Source organism: Cricetulus griseus, assembly GCF_003668045.3.
Source record: "Cricetulus griseus strain 17A/GY chromosome 1 unlocalized genomic scaffold, alternate assembly CriGri-PICRH-1.0 chr1_1, whole genome shotgun sequence".
Lineage (NCBI taxonomy): Eukaryota > Metazoa > Chordata > Mammalia > Rodentia > Cricetidae > Cricetulus > Cricetulus griseus.
The window spans coordinates 137,554,149-137,569,712 of record NW_023276807.1 but is presented as its reverse complement, the minus strand read 5'-3'; the positions used below and the strand labels follow the sequence as shown (position 1 = coordinate 137,569,712).

The 15,564-nt window shown below is 35.8% G+C and overlaps 1 protein-coding gene across 1 annotated transcript in view; it reads left to right on the top strand.

Annotated features, from left to right (window-relative positions):
- Positions 1 to 10,771: 10,771 nt before the first annotated feature.
- Gabrg1 (gamma-aminobutyric acid type A receptor subunit gamma1) overlaps positions 10,772 to 15,564 on the top strand; it is a 69,991-nt gene continuing 65,198 nt past the window's right edge. Inside the window, exon 1 of the mRNA XM_027390835.2 lies at positions 10,772 to 10,872. Within this exon, the coding sequence (XP_027246636.1) occupies positions 10,772 to 10,872 (101 nt within the window). The remainder of the gene's footprint in view (positions 10,873 to 15,564) is intronic.

Below are 15,564 nucleotides of genomic sequence, written 5' to 3'. Positions count from 1 at the left end.
ATTTTTTTTTTTACTAGGGGTAAATACTGATCCACTAACAGTGGCCCCATAGATTGTCCAGACCTTCAAACTGACCTCTTCCTTCATGGGGTCTGTCCTATGCTGGTTTCCCAGCTATCAGTCTGGGGTCCATGAGCAACCCCTTGTTCAGGTCAACTGTTACTGTCTGTTTCTCCAGCCTGGTCTGGACCCCTTTGCCCCTCATTTCTCCCTCTCTGCAACTAGATTCCAGAGTTCACCTCAGTGTTAGCTGTGGGTGTCTGCTCCTGCTTCCATCAGCTAATGGATGAAGGCAATAGGATGGAATAGATCTAGAGCAAAGAAATAACAGCCTACAATCCACACTGCCAGAGAAGCTAGGAAACTAGCAGGACCCTAAGAGAGATATACATGGTCCCCCAGAGGAGGGGAAAGGGACAAGATCTCCTAATTTTTATGTTTCTTGATGGGCCAATGACAGAACAAATGAGGGAGAACATATACATTAGAATCTCTTTTCCTCTCTCAGTTGCTCTGTTTGTTTCTCTCTGTTATAATGGTCATGAGAAATTAAGTTATTCTTCAGCTGCTAGTCAAAGTCACATAGATAGATATATGATGGGCTATAAAGCTGATGAGTAGGGAGTTAGGTACTGGATAGGACCCATCAGAGGTGCCCTGGGGGCTACTATTTGAATGTAGATCCACTAGTAAGACATTTAAAAAATAAAATATATTAGGCTATATATGAGGTGAGTTGAATAATTATATAATAAAGCTCCATCAAAACCCTGAGGGTTTTCATTAAATGTCAGGCTACAATAAATCTTCCAGTCCTGGACCTCTTTCCTGTAAGTGTTCTGTGTCTTAAACAGAACTGTATACCTTTGAAAAATAGCTGATTAAAGGTCATTCTTAACGAACCCTTCCTTACTTTTGACATTTTTATGTGATGACCCTTTAAAGTGAAATATGAAGAGTTTTCATGTCAAATATGGACTAAAATGTAGTCACTGAAGTGACAGTACTGGTTAACCAGAGGAGAAAACATAGAATTAGAAGAAATATAAGCCATTTCCTTAGAGGCATATTCTTTTGTAGAGGGTATTATCATGTAGCAATTCCAGACATGAATTTAGAAACCTTACTCTCTAGGTTCAAATCCTACTGCTTCTAGTGATGTAATAATCTGGGAAAATTAACTCTCTGTCCTCAGGCATCATTAGAACAATAAAGAAATAATAATAATGTACAACGCAGAAATTTCAAAAGATTTCAATATGCTAAACTACCCACATCAAGTAGAAAGACAAATTCTCAGTGAACTATGAGTATTACCCAGTTTTCATCTCTTGACAGGATAGATTTCTGAAAAGAAAAAAAATTCAAAATTTGTAATCATCAAACTGTGATAGTCTAGAGAATAGATACAGGCTAACTTGATGATTGTGAACACATTTCAAGGAAAAATACATCATAAATTAAGAAATACCATAGAATGTATTAGAATGGTTATTTTGTTTATTTTGTTATCTTTGGCATATTAAAGCGTTCTTGAGATTCAGGTGTTCTGTGGCCTTCTTGAGTTAACTGAATTAATGAATTATTATAAGATGGAGTAGTGTCAGGAAGGAAACATGCTGAGTGCCATTAGATATTGTAATTGGAAGATTAATTCATATTGAGAAGCCAGAGTTTCTCTGAGGATGTGTTCTAAGTATTATAGGAAATGACTGAGTACTTTAAGCAAAATAAAAATTTCAGATTCTTACTTTTAAAGTAAATATACATGCCAGTGTGTTTCAATAAATAGAGAGACAAAGAGGAAATGAATAGGGATTGTAAATAACACAGTAGGAGCTGGAACCACTTTAAGTAATTATCAATAGAGGTCTAAAGAGTTGGGTGATAATATTCATAACAAATATTAGTATATGCAGATATTGTTACTGGTGATATTGGAAAAGATAAGCTGTTGTTATAATAAAAACAAGGTGAACTGATATTTCCTGTACAGAAAAAATATTAATACTAAGAAGACAGAAGTGCATTTAATGAAGTCTAAAAACATAGCCAAGCACATGCAGAGAGGGGAGAACAAGGTATTCTGAACATGGGATTTTGAAAAAAAGGGGATTGTCAGCTCTTGCAAATGCAGGTGAGAGATCAAATTGGAATATCTACCGGTTTTATCAGCAGAGCTGCATTAGTGTTAGAGAAACAAAGACCAAATGGAAGTGTTCAGTAAGTAAGTGAACCTGAGATGAAGTAGGAGAAAAGGGCAGCTGTGGATGAGAGTCAAACTGTGAAGACAGTGGAACAAAGACTCCTTATTTTCCTATTTTGAGATTACAATCTAACTGCATTTCTTTCTCTCTTGTCCTCTCTCCAAAACCTCCTGTTTATCTCTCCTCACTCTCCTTCAAATCCATGAAGGCAAAGACTCATCTAAAATATGTATGCATGTTAGTGCATTTGCATGTTAGTGAAAAATGGACATAAAAGAAAATTTATATTTAAAATATCCCTTGAAAATACCTCAACTATACATAATGTGCTAGCAAACAAAAACCCATTGTAGGACTGAATTGTCTCTGAATGAGACAATGTTGGCCTGTTGGTTCCAATAGCTCTCAAAAAATTACAGGCCATTGCAAATGTTCTTGCTTACCCTCCAGAAATTTCTGGTAACAACCTCTTGCTGAAGACAACATAGTCAAGTCAGAAAATATAGATAAATAAAATTGGGATTGATGAAGAATCTATATACCTACAATCTGGAAGGTGTTATGAATGCTACTGCAGCATAAAAACAATCATCAATCTTACCCAGCACTGAACCCTCTGAGCTACTAGAATGAACATCCTGTTATACTAGTGGCACAAGTGTTATAGAAGTAACCATATTCTTTTTTAAAAATGGCTTTAAGACATATTCTACAAGATATAACATCAATTTTATTTAAAAAAAATCTATTACTAGCTATGTCATAGAGCTTAGGGAAAGTCTAGAACTATGATGCTGTTAAATGACATAGTATTAAAATGATATTAGTGACTTATTGCTATACCCATATACTAGTGCATCCTTAAGCTTTTATCAGAGGAAATTCTTTCTGCAGTAAATTGGAATTAACACAGAGACTTCCAAGTTTTATGTCATTTATGTTTTGTGTTTCTTGCTTGCACCCCCCATTCTTGGCTTCTGATAGTAATGAGTTGATCGTATTTCACTGCTATACTGATATTCTGATCCCCCCTATATAACCAGCTATTTACGGCCCACAGTCTCAAAGCTGTGACCCATACAATTTTCTTTATCTTAGCTGTCATTTATAAACTATTTGTCATAGGGATGAAAAATACTAACACAAATTAACATGAATACCTAGTTTTCAAAAATGTCATAGACCTGCCCTATATTGCAGAATTGTCTTCAGTGAGAAATCAATAACTGTTTCTCAAAAGGATAGAAATCAGAAAAATGAAATGTCATGCACACAATGGAGGTGTGAGTCTCCTAGTCTAAGAGGTAACTCTGTGATGGAAGAAAATACTGTGCTATTTAGTGTTTGAGTTTAGGATCATGGAGTTCATAATAAAAACATATCAATACAGATAAGAATTAAATAAAAATAGACCTTTTCTCTGAAGAAGCCAAATATAAGGATAACATTGAGGGCATAATGAGATTATTTACGTTCATCTTCTCTATGACTTCAGACTCCATGTTGCTAGACAAATTTACTTGTATTTGAAATATACCATAAATGGCATAGCAATATAACAATAATAACTAACATTTGGAGTTATTTCTATTATCCAGGCAATTAATTATATGTAATATTCAGTATAATCCTAATAACAACTTGTACACTACCTAGAATTCATATATGCACACACATGTACATATATCCATATATGTATGGATACAAAGATGATAGAACAGATAAACAGAGATAGAATATATATATATATGTATATATATATATTAGATAGATGATAGCTATGAAACAGAGAGAAACAGCAAATCGGGGGCTGCAGTTTTGGCTCAGTGGATAGAGTGCTTCCTATGCAAGTATGAGGCCTAGAGTTTGGATCCCTGGCAATCTCATGAAATGGTAAACATTGCAGGATAACATGCCTGTACACCTCATTCTAGGAGACAGTGACTGGAGAATCCCAGGGTCTTACTGGTCAGTGAGGCTACCCTAACAGTGATCACTCTGTTTAGTAAGAGACCTTACCTCAAAAAATAAGGTAGAAAATGACAGAATTAGTCAACTGATGTTGACCTCCAGTTTCTACATGTGAATATATACATACCTGAACACACTTCCTGTAGGAACAGCATTCCCCTACAGAAAAACTAAAACAACAAAAGAAACTAAGGCACAAAGCTGTACCTTTCTCACCATTGTATTTTAGTTTATCTGTGACAGGTTGTATCATTTTTAGTTCTTGTCTGCTAGTGTCAGGACTGCACATGGCATAATCAAGCCACTGTATCAATAGTCATTTACTAGATGACAGAATGGCAATGGCTCTCAGATTCTGGTGTGTGAAAACATTAAGTGGTTTTTACTATACTTAATCCATTAGGTTTAGAGTGAAGCCTGTTTTGTGCCACCTGTAGGTATAACAACTGTTTTATTCTAAACATTTTATTCTAAATGTTTTATTCCAAAACAACCCACAAACCTTTTAAAATGAAAAGTAGTATAAGTGTTACGATAAATCTTTCTGCCAAAATCCACAGAGCCCCACCTCCACGTGTACGCTTTACACAAGCTGCCTGCCTGAGTTAGGGCCCAAATGAATACACAGAAACTTGCATTAAGTTCAAAGCTGCTTGGCCAATGACTAGGATTCTCATCTGTTAGCTCAGTCTTAACTATCATACATCTATATATTTTATAAGACTTATCTTATCAGATGCCTTATTGGTGTCCCTCCTTGCCAGTGGCTCACATCCTGCCGCTGAAGGAGGTGAATGGGAAAAAAGGAGCTTCCTGTTTCTCCTTCGCTTATATATGAGTCTTCCTGCTATGTCATTTCCTGCCTGGATCACACTTCTCTACTACATTTCCCAGAATCCTCTTTGACTCCTAGTCCCATCTACTTGCTGTCTCATTGGCCAAAACAGTATTTTATTTAACAATCAATAAGATAAACATACACAGAAGTACTTCCCCCATCATCTCCTCTTTTCTGTCAAAAATAAAAGGATAACTTATCTTTTATAATAACTGAAGAAAACTATAACCATAACTATCTGTCTTTAACCCTATCAAAGACCACAGAAGGATAATATATAAACTCTAGAATTGACAGAGACTTCTCGCTACCTGGACAGTCACCCAAAGTTCCTCTGTAACATTGGGGCATCATCTTCAACCCATAGGCCATAGTGTGTAAGACACACTTCTCCATTTCAACAGGAACCCTTCAGTACTGTCTTGTTTTCTAAGTTTAGCAGTCACTTTCTTGTGGGTCCTGTATGTCCAGTTTATACAGCAACAAACAGTCCAGGCAAGAGCAGTTTCTTGCCCAAATGGCTAATCTTGCCATGTTGAAAGCAAACTCCATAACGAGTTTCTTTGATGCCCATCCTCCTTTCTGACATAATTTGTGTGCCAGGAGCAGTTGTGTCTAATTGCCAAGATAAACCCTAAACCATTTAAATGCCATATTTCTGTAGGTCTTTGAAAGGTTTGAAGAATACCTATCCATCTCAAATAAATCTCTGTAAATCTAGAAAACCTAACTAACCTAATTATAAGTTCTGACTATTATAGGTAAAAGGTCTGTATAAACACAATACCTAAACAAGAGGAGACATATACATATCACAAAATTGACCTTAAAGTTGTATCAATAAATGAAAATCTATACCAATGGAAAGTATTCATTCCTATATCCTATTCCCCTTTTTTCTTTTAAAAAATTAACTATGCTCATCATCATTTATAACCTACTCCATTTAAATGAAAACATTTATAAACAATATTTGGGAATATGGGCATTTTTTTTCTAAACTGCTTCCTGCTGATTTGGGGAGATGTTCATACTATTGGGATCATGATAAAAACATAGAAATCTGAACAAGTTTTTGTTTTTGTAGTCTGTAAGGCTGTATCATCTCAGCTTCAGGGGATCTTGCTTGATCAAACCATATTAGTCTGGAAGGAATCAACAGTTTTTGATTTTGTGTGGAAATACAAGCAAAACCTTTATTTCTAAGTAGCCTGTCCTTAGACTTAAAATTTGAAGTCAAAGCATTTTTAAAATGTATAAGTTGGATTAATTTAGCAGTATTTATAATCAAATATATTTTAGCAGCAGTAATTCTTTTCTCAGCAATCAAACAATTTACAGACAACAGTACGGCATTTAGTATCCAGATTCTCTGTGTATTTTTCATCTTTAGGTGGCTTTTTTATTATTCTACTTTTACTTCCTTTTGTTCCTTTTTTTTTCTGAGACAGTGTTTCTCTGTGGAAATCCACCTGCCTCTGCTTCCTTCAGCAAATCCTACCGGCATTGGCCACCATAACCGGCTACTCTATTTCCTTCTGTTATTTTTTTCTCTCACAAGCATACATATATTTTTAAATGCAGTGTAAACCTTTACAGGTTTTTCTTTATCTGGATTTGACTTTATCATCTCAGAAATGCCGAGTCTAAACTCCAGAATCGCCTGGACTGCGTGAGCATATGGAAGCTGCTCCGATGCCTCTCAGCGACCAGACAGGGCAGGCTGTGGTGGCAGGTTTACATCTTTGTCTGGGAACCTTGGGGGATGGGGTGATCCCACTCACTGACACCATTCTGTTACGATAAATATTTCTGCCAAAAGCCACAGAGCCCCACCTCCACGTGTACGCTTTACACAAGCTGCCCACCTGAGTTAGGGCCCAAATGAATACACAGAAAATTGTATTAAGTTCAAAGCTGCTTGGCCAATGAGTAGGATTCTCATCTGTTAGCTCAGTCTTAACTATCATACATCTATATATTTTATAAGACTTATCTTATCAGATGCCTTATTGGTGTCCCTCCTTGCCGGTGGCTCACATCCTGCCGCTTATAAGTTGATAGTGATTACAACTAGCTATAAAACTAATAGATATGTAATAGGTATGAGTAAAGATGGTTAATTTATGGTTCTGTTCCCTTAGCAAAATAAGATCAGATAAATCATTGAACCTCCACTGTGGTGGAAGTTTGTTGATGATGATGGCAATTAACACAAAAATAACACATATTTGACAGCATGCAGAGACTGAGAGTCTCTGGAACACTCAGCCTGGAATGGGATGTCTTTATCAAACCCTTTCCCTCAAAGCTCAGAGATTCATCCACGGAGGAGACAGAAAGTGTATATGAGTCAGCATTGGTGTATGACTCCATGGAAACTCCAGACACATAAAAGCTGAAGAATATAAATTTTCAGAGAGAATGTGAGGATACACACAAAACCTACACAGGCTCAAAACAGACAGATTTCCAAGGGGAAGTATACACAAAGTCTTACCCTAACCAAGAAGCTGTTTTCAATTGATAGATGATGGAAGAGAAAAAAATCAATATTGTCTAATGGAGTGTTACCAGCTATATCAAACTTACTCCAGGTCAAGCCCCAGACCAAGTAGCAGTTGGTCAATAAAAAACTGACTCCATATTTCTCTTTTAAAATTAAGAAAATAATTTAATGTGTATATCTTACTTGTCTTTATTTTGTTTAGTTTTGTAATCTTTTGTCTGATTTTTGAGGAAAAAGAAAGAACATGAAGATAGGATAAGGAAATGGATATGATATTCAAGTGGAAATACACTCACAATATATTATATGAAATTTGTTTCAATAAAAGTTAACGTTGTGTAAGTTGTTTCAATAAAATCTAACAGGTAATGTTTGTGTCCCAGTCATTCAAATGAATGACAAAGGAAAGAGTGTCTTCAATGGCAATCAGTGAAAAAATATTGTATAACTGATACAGAATACTTACCCATTCTCTTTACACATGGCAAAGGAATTCTTTTCCTTGGCACCATTGAGAGTTTACATTTGAATTCTTCATCATTGGAAGAGGTTTTTATATTTCAGACTACAGATAAAATATTAGCTTCTATTTACTAACATTCAATAGTCCAATGCAACACTTCCTGATTCCACAATTGAAACAATGAAAAATGTCTCCCAACATTAACAAATCCCACTGGGGCAAGATCATCCCCAAATGAAAATAACCATCACAATAAGCTCTCAGCAGTTCCCCACTTACAGCTACTCCTGGCCTCCTAACCTTGAGTCCACTAGGACACCTGGCCTGTTCTTCCTAAGTGTGTGCTCATGAGAAGTATGGTTCATTTGATGAATAGAATGGAACTTACTATATTTATTTACAATCTCAACTCCCTAGTCACTAGTCATCATATGCATATGGCTATTTTACCTTGTCCATAAGGAAAAACTGTCAAGTCATCAAACCTATCGTGTCTTTTTCTTTAGGATTGCCAAGGGCTTACATCATTTTACATAGTTTACAGTAATTGACTGTTCTAGCTACAGAGAGTGTTTTTTTTTTTTTTTTTTTTTTTTTTTTTTTTTTTTTTTTTTAGACTAGTACCTCAGCACATATTGGGAAAATTATATTTTGGAAAATACAGAAAACTCTCATTATTATAAGCCTCTCCATTTTATGAGTGCAAGTAGGCACCTTCTGACTACCCAAGGAAACATCCTTCACCTTTCCTTGCCATTAATTCCTTGCAACTGCTGTCAGCACTTTCTAGTAATATATGAGAAGAATAAGAGCAAAACCTTTTTGAAAGTTATTGATAGGGTGGGTTAAGGTTACTGTTCTAAAGCATTAGACTATTGTTTTTCCGTAAAAATGTGGAAAACCCCCATTTAATATCAGGAAATTCAAGGGGCAACCAGAAAGAACTTGCTATTTACTAGGTACTTCCACTGAACTAATTCCTGCCTAACTGGTTAATCATATCCTTGAATTTGTGACTGTACCTTGTGAAACATTTAAATAATCATGCACACCACACTGTTAATTGATAGAAAAATAAAATAAAATAAACTTAGATATATATTGACATCATGGGCTACCTAAATGCACTCATTTCAGAATCTATTACAATGTGCTTTAATTGCTATTTGAATTATTAGATATGAGCTGCTTTAATTAACATACTTTATGGAAGAGAAGATGCTAAATAGTGTGGAGTAAGAGAATAGGAACAAGGAAGGTCAATAAATATTTTCAGATGATGGAGAGTAAAAGAGAAAAAATACTGCAATTTCTGCTATTCTGGGCAGCAAGAAAGAAAGAAAAGAAAGGAAGAAAGGAAGGGAGAGAGACAAAATGAGAAAGTCTATCAGTCTGTAACCTTGTTATGCTCATCTGCTTCCTTTAATAGATTTCGGGGCTATTGTAGCAACAGTTCCCTTGCCTCCGTGCATGCACAAGCAGTTACTTCTGCTTTGAACTATTTGCTTCTCAAGTAACTACATGGTACATTTCACTTCATTTCTGAATCTGGGCAATTCCAGGTGGTGTGGAGTGATTAATGATGCAGCCTAGGACCCCATCCTTGGGCGACATCCCTGGGAAGCAGGAATTTAGCAAGGCGTAAAGGCAGAAGATGGCTGGGCACTGAGCCTGTTTCTCCATAGCCACGGTCTTTGCAGTACAGTTGTTCCAGCTGCCAGAGGCTTTCTGGTTGCCATGGCAACCCTTGGGCTCTGTTGAGAACTCAAAGCAGAGCCTCTGAAGTTAGGAACCAAACAGAGGAGCTCCACAAATGCAAATGAACTACACTTGAGCAGGGGAATCACAAGATAACCCGTGTCGCAAGCTACAACGCCTTTGACTGAAGAAGCTAGTACAATCAGTGTTTTGGGGTTTTGTGTTTGTAAAATGGGAGAGTTCTTGCCTGATATTCTTCATTACTGTCATCTTTCAGTTATGGGAGATACACATTGCAAATCGGCACACTAGAGTGCAGGCAGTAGGAGGGGGTGGGGCCTGAACCATGTTTAAGGCAAATGCACCCAGACTGCTCATTCATTCACTCGAGTTTTACATTCTCCATCTCCAGAGAGCTCATTTGTGCAGGGCATTGTGTCAAGTCATACATCTGCAAAGAGAAACAAGACGCTGTCTCGGTATCAAAATTAAGTAGCGATAATTAATTAAAAATAACAGGATTCTCCCGGGCCGGAAGAAAGTCAATGAGGCTGTGTCCACAGAGAGACGGTTGCCTGCGCTATCTCTTGAAGAACAATTAACAAAAATAAAAATAAGAAATAAATAATTCCTAGCTAGGGAGGGGGAAGAGGTAGTGACCAGATATACCCCGATATAGGGAAAACGGTGTTTCCCTTGGAAACCTGACTGTCAAGGCCACGCCAATGTTTCACAAGGGATGGGAGGGAGGGGAGATTTATTTTTCTTTTATAAGAAAAAGAAAGAAAAAAGCAAAAACAAAAAAACGGAGCCCTTTCCCCCACTGGGCTTGATTTCTAGTATGGGAAACCCCGCCTTTCTGGAGCACGGATTGGTCCAACTCTTTTTGACATAATTTATGCCAGCGTCCTCCCTGTCTGATTGGCTCCCTAGCTCAGTTCTGCTGGGAGTCGCATCCTACCTGGTTCGGAGGTGTACTGTCTTTCCACACTGTGGCTTGTGTTCCCTGGGCTGCTACTGAGGTGTGAGACAAACTCTGGGCTTGAGCACTGAGCTACAGGAGGAGGGATCATATAAGCGACCTGATGGGTTCTAGGAAAGCCTTTCTCTTCTCTCCTTTCCTGTGGAGTCAAACTAGAGGAGTAAGGTTGATGTTCCTGTTACTAACCCTGCATTTGGGAAACTGGTGAGTAAATTCAAGGACTTAAAACTGTCTCCTTCATTTTAAGTTCTTTTTCAAAAATCATTCTAAGTTAGTTTTCATTTTTCCCGGGAACATGTGAAGTGTTTGGCATCGTTGTATTTTCTGATTCTGTTTACTTGGATATAATATGAAATTAGCATGGATGAAGCATGGATGTTAGTTCACTTATTTTTGAGTTCTAAGGCAGAACAAACTACTAATAGGGGTTCCATTTCCACAAAGGAAACCAGGGGTATAAATGACTTTCCTACTATATTTGCAATTGAATGCTATTGATGAACTTTCTAAGTGATTCTGCATTTTAAGGACAAAGTTATTTCAGAAACTTATTGTTACATAGTATGATGAATATGCTACTTGTGTATAAGCCAATATTGTGGGTTTTATTTCCTCACTCATTTTGGGATAACTTTCTTGATTAGGCCAACCTTGTATATGCTATATTTGAGCACATATTTATCAGAAACAGCTCTGTATGTTTTATTAGAATCAACTTTGAAAGTGTCCATTGTAATTGGTTGCCAAATAAATTAAAATTCATAGTACTATAAATGTCTTAGCTGCATTTTTGTGTGATACTACCATGCTCAAATCTCCAGTCTGATAGGAACAAGACTGGACTGTAAAACATTTCAAAAACTTTGAAGTCATGCCGATAGTGCAAGAAAATGCTTATACTTGGACTGTGGAGGAGACAGTGTGTGGAAAATATTGTCATGTTTGGTTAAGATATAGGTACTTTAAAAGTTTTTCTATTCACTACCCATGCATTTCCTCACTTGTTTTATATACATCTGCATTCAAAGTTATGGTGTTCTATGTTTTAGTGCTGTTTAGAATTCCAGTAAAGTGAAATTACTATGAAAATAATTTTTGCATGTAGATTTTTCATTTCATCACCAGTATCTATAATCTCTGTATATCCTGAGAATGTAGGCATTGAATAAGAACATAGCCAATATTGGCCTTTCTGGATTCAAAATTTAATAATTGGTATGTTTATGTTTCATTTGGGTATTACAGTTTTATTTATCTTTTTGCCTTAGAATTTTAAGTGTTGTCGATGCATTTAATGAATTATTCTCTCTATATAGCACTCTGTACTGGCTTATGTCCTTGAAAACATATTTCATAAAAGGTATTTAAGTAGAAGAGGTACTTATATACCACTGCAAAAGTAAAATCAGATTGGCCCAGTGGTTTTCTAGAGTAACAATCTGCATGCTCTTTTTGTCTTTATAGCTGCACATTTGTATTTCAATCATGTAGGGGTACTGTCACAAAGAGCATATTGTTTATACAAAAAAATGTTTCCTTTGAGTAGATTTTCATCACATTCGTTATAGCTGGCTCCCACACTCTCATCAAGCTGGTCAGGGATAAAGATCTCTGTGTTACAGTGGGCAGGGCACTCACCAGATGCATGGTCTTACCTGCCACAGCTCTTTAAACTCACTCGATACAGTAGTTTCATCTGCAAAATGTATTGTAGCAGTAGACCATTCCTGACTGCTTCAACTGTCCAACTTCAATACATCTGAGATTTGAAATGAAATATGCAGTGATTTAAAGGTCTCTTCACAGGTCTGAGTAGTACTAAAGAGGAAAATTCTAATGTGGCTAACATTTCCTCTTTTTACTGTATGTATGAGAGAGTGAAAATAAGTTACAAAATTCAAATTTATAAATGATTTATTTTGTCTTTGTTTTATAGATAAACTAGATTACTTTGTGAAATGAATAAATACATATTGAAACAGATCTAAATATTGATACTATATTATTGTCTGAGTGTTTTGGTTATGAGCCTTTATGAGTTCATTTTATAAAACAGGCAAATTTGTGACTAATTTTATATTATTTCAATACAGACTTGGAGAAAATTGGTATCATTGCTTATAAACTATGTATGATTCTAATTATTACTCCCCTTTTCTGTGTTCATTTGAGGTTTCTGTTCACAACCAATCACAGACAGGTCTGTCTGAAGGAATTTCAGTGTCATACTAGTTTCTAAAATACTGACATTCAATGTTATCTATTTGAAGATTTCCTAAGTTGGGTTCTATTACTTTTTATATCAAATCAATAGGGAGGTCTTGTTTCCTCATTAGTTTCCATAAAGAGCAAACGGAGACAGTGTATTGACTTTCCTCTTTGCTGAATTATGAAAACAGGTCCTCCTGCTGTATTTAAAAGCTCTGGTCATGGATCCTGTTCTTCCTTTTCCAGGAGCATCTGTGGCATCCTGACAGCTTGATTTATATTTCACGAGCTTTATTTCACTTTTTGTAATGTTAAAGTAAATGTAAGTATAATCAACTTTAAAAAGATTTGGAAAAAATTCTTAAGATTTTAGCTGTTCCAAAAGTAACCCATAATAACCTTTGTCTAAGGAGTTACATGATTAGAAAGCCAAAGAAATATATCATATTTAAAAAGTTTCCATGGATTAAAATGCCATTTAGTTTTCTACATTACCCTGTTCAAATTCACATACTTTTAAAATGCATTATTTTAGATCATTTCAAAAATAAGTTCATGGGTGTTGTAGTTAATAAATGATTTTTCCTTATGTTTTTAGCTTTTAAGCTTATTTTTCTAGTACAATGCCAATGATAACCATGTAACTGTTACATGATTACATATTCATAGGACACAGAGATATAATGGTTTTGAAATGAGAAGATTATAATTCTTAAAAGTCCCCAATACAGAATCTTTTAGATTATGAAAACATAAAATTCCAGTCCAGTTGTTTTCCATTCTAAAGGCTGAAACTATTGCTATTGGCTAGGCAATAAAGAAAATGATTCATATTACTTCCAAGTTTCATAGATATTTTGTATCTTATACATGTGATTAAATTTGCTTAGGAATGTAAGAATTGAGGTAGAGTTCCAAGGAGATGGAGGGGAAGTACGACAGAAAACTGAACAAAGCTGTTGGGGTCTTGGGGATAGTGAAGGTCTTGGGGATGTGGAAGTGACTTCCCAGATAAGAGGGGATGAATTGGAACAAGTTAAGTACAATGAAGGTTTCAGGTGAATACTTTTACATGGGAGATATCAAGTGAGAATTCTCATCTTCATCATCAAATTTCAATTTCACTTTCAACTATCACTTCTTCCTTAGTGATAGGAAAATTTTGGCACCACAGAGAACTTCTTTTCCAATATTATTTCAAGAACATTTATATATTTGGAAAGAAGACCTGCCATACAATAAGTTGAGAAAAAGGACATAGTAAGAAATATTCTATAGACTCATCAAAATTTGAATATTATTTATCATTTTAAAATTGGTTTGAAATATAGTAGACTTAAACATTGAATCATTAGATATTATTACCAATTATGCTTTGATGAGATCATCCATTACTTAATCAAACATTTATTGGGTATAAATACAGTGAAATATGGTAGGTTTACTCTAGCAAATAAATAAACTTTATCCAAACAGAGCATGTTATTCTGCTTGGTTCTACATGTGGTGTATTAAAGAAAAAATATCTTTCTTATAGTTCTTCACATAAGGGAGAGACCTTGTAAAGAGAGACCTTGTTGGGGTGTCAAATGGCATTTTATTATTTAAGTTTTGTTTAGGCAACTATATTGTTTCCATTTCATGGTTGCTACTTCCCTGTCATATCTAAAAGTCACTGTCTAGCAGAAGGTGCCCTGATTCTTTGGCTCTTACAATCTTTCCACCTTTGGCTGTTACAATCTTTCCACCTCCTCTTCTTCAGTTTTTCCTTTGCCTTAAGTGTATGGGATGCATTGTAAATGTGTCAATTGGGGATGGGTACTCCATAGTCTCTGCATTTTGACCAGTTGTTGATCTGGGCAATCATCTCCATTTGTTGGAGAAAGAAGCTTTTGATGAGATGTTATAGCCACTATTATCTCTGAATATAAGAACAAGTATTGAGAATACAGTTACCAATTATATTGGTTTAGCAAAAAATGTAGTAGGAGGGTCTCCTCTAATGTGTATGATGTCTCTAGTCAAGGGTATTTGGCTAGGCTTCAGAATCAGTCCTTAATTTCCTCCTGTGGAATACCCCTTAAATATGATTAGACAGTTGTTGGTTACCCTCCAATTAAATATTTCATTATTACATAAGTGGTAGTTTTTCATCTGTTAGTATTAGCTGTGCTTAGCTGGCTTTATGATGGGTAGGTAACACAGCATTTTCTGATAATAAGGGAGCTAGCATTCAAAGAGGAAGCTTTCAGAACACTTCCAGCTTTGTTCCTCCACATCCTGTGACTGAAATGTGTGTTGTCTTGAGCAATAGGGTCTTACTTTTGCATTCTGACAGGCAGACAGAATTAATGGTTATAAATAGCCTATATTGTTCTGAGAGTTTATTTGATCTATCTGACCAACTACTCAACAGCCAGTTACTCATGACTGGTACTGCAGGCTTTGTCAGATAGTCCTTGACTACTGGGATGAGCATTATAACCACGTAATGAGTAGCATTATAACCCCATAATGTTGTTTTATTGGGTCTGGGTTACCCTTTTCAGGATGATTTTTCTCATTCCAAAAATATGTTTGCAAATTTCATGATACTCTATTGTTTAACAACCGAGTAATATTCCATTGTGTAAATGTATCACATCTTTATTATCCATTCTTATTTTGAAGGACATCTAGGCTCTTTCC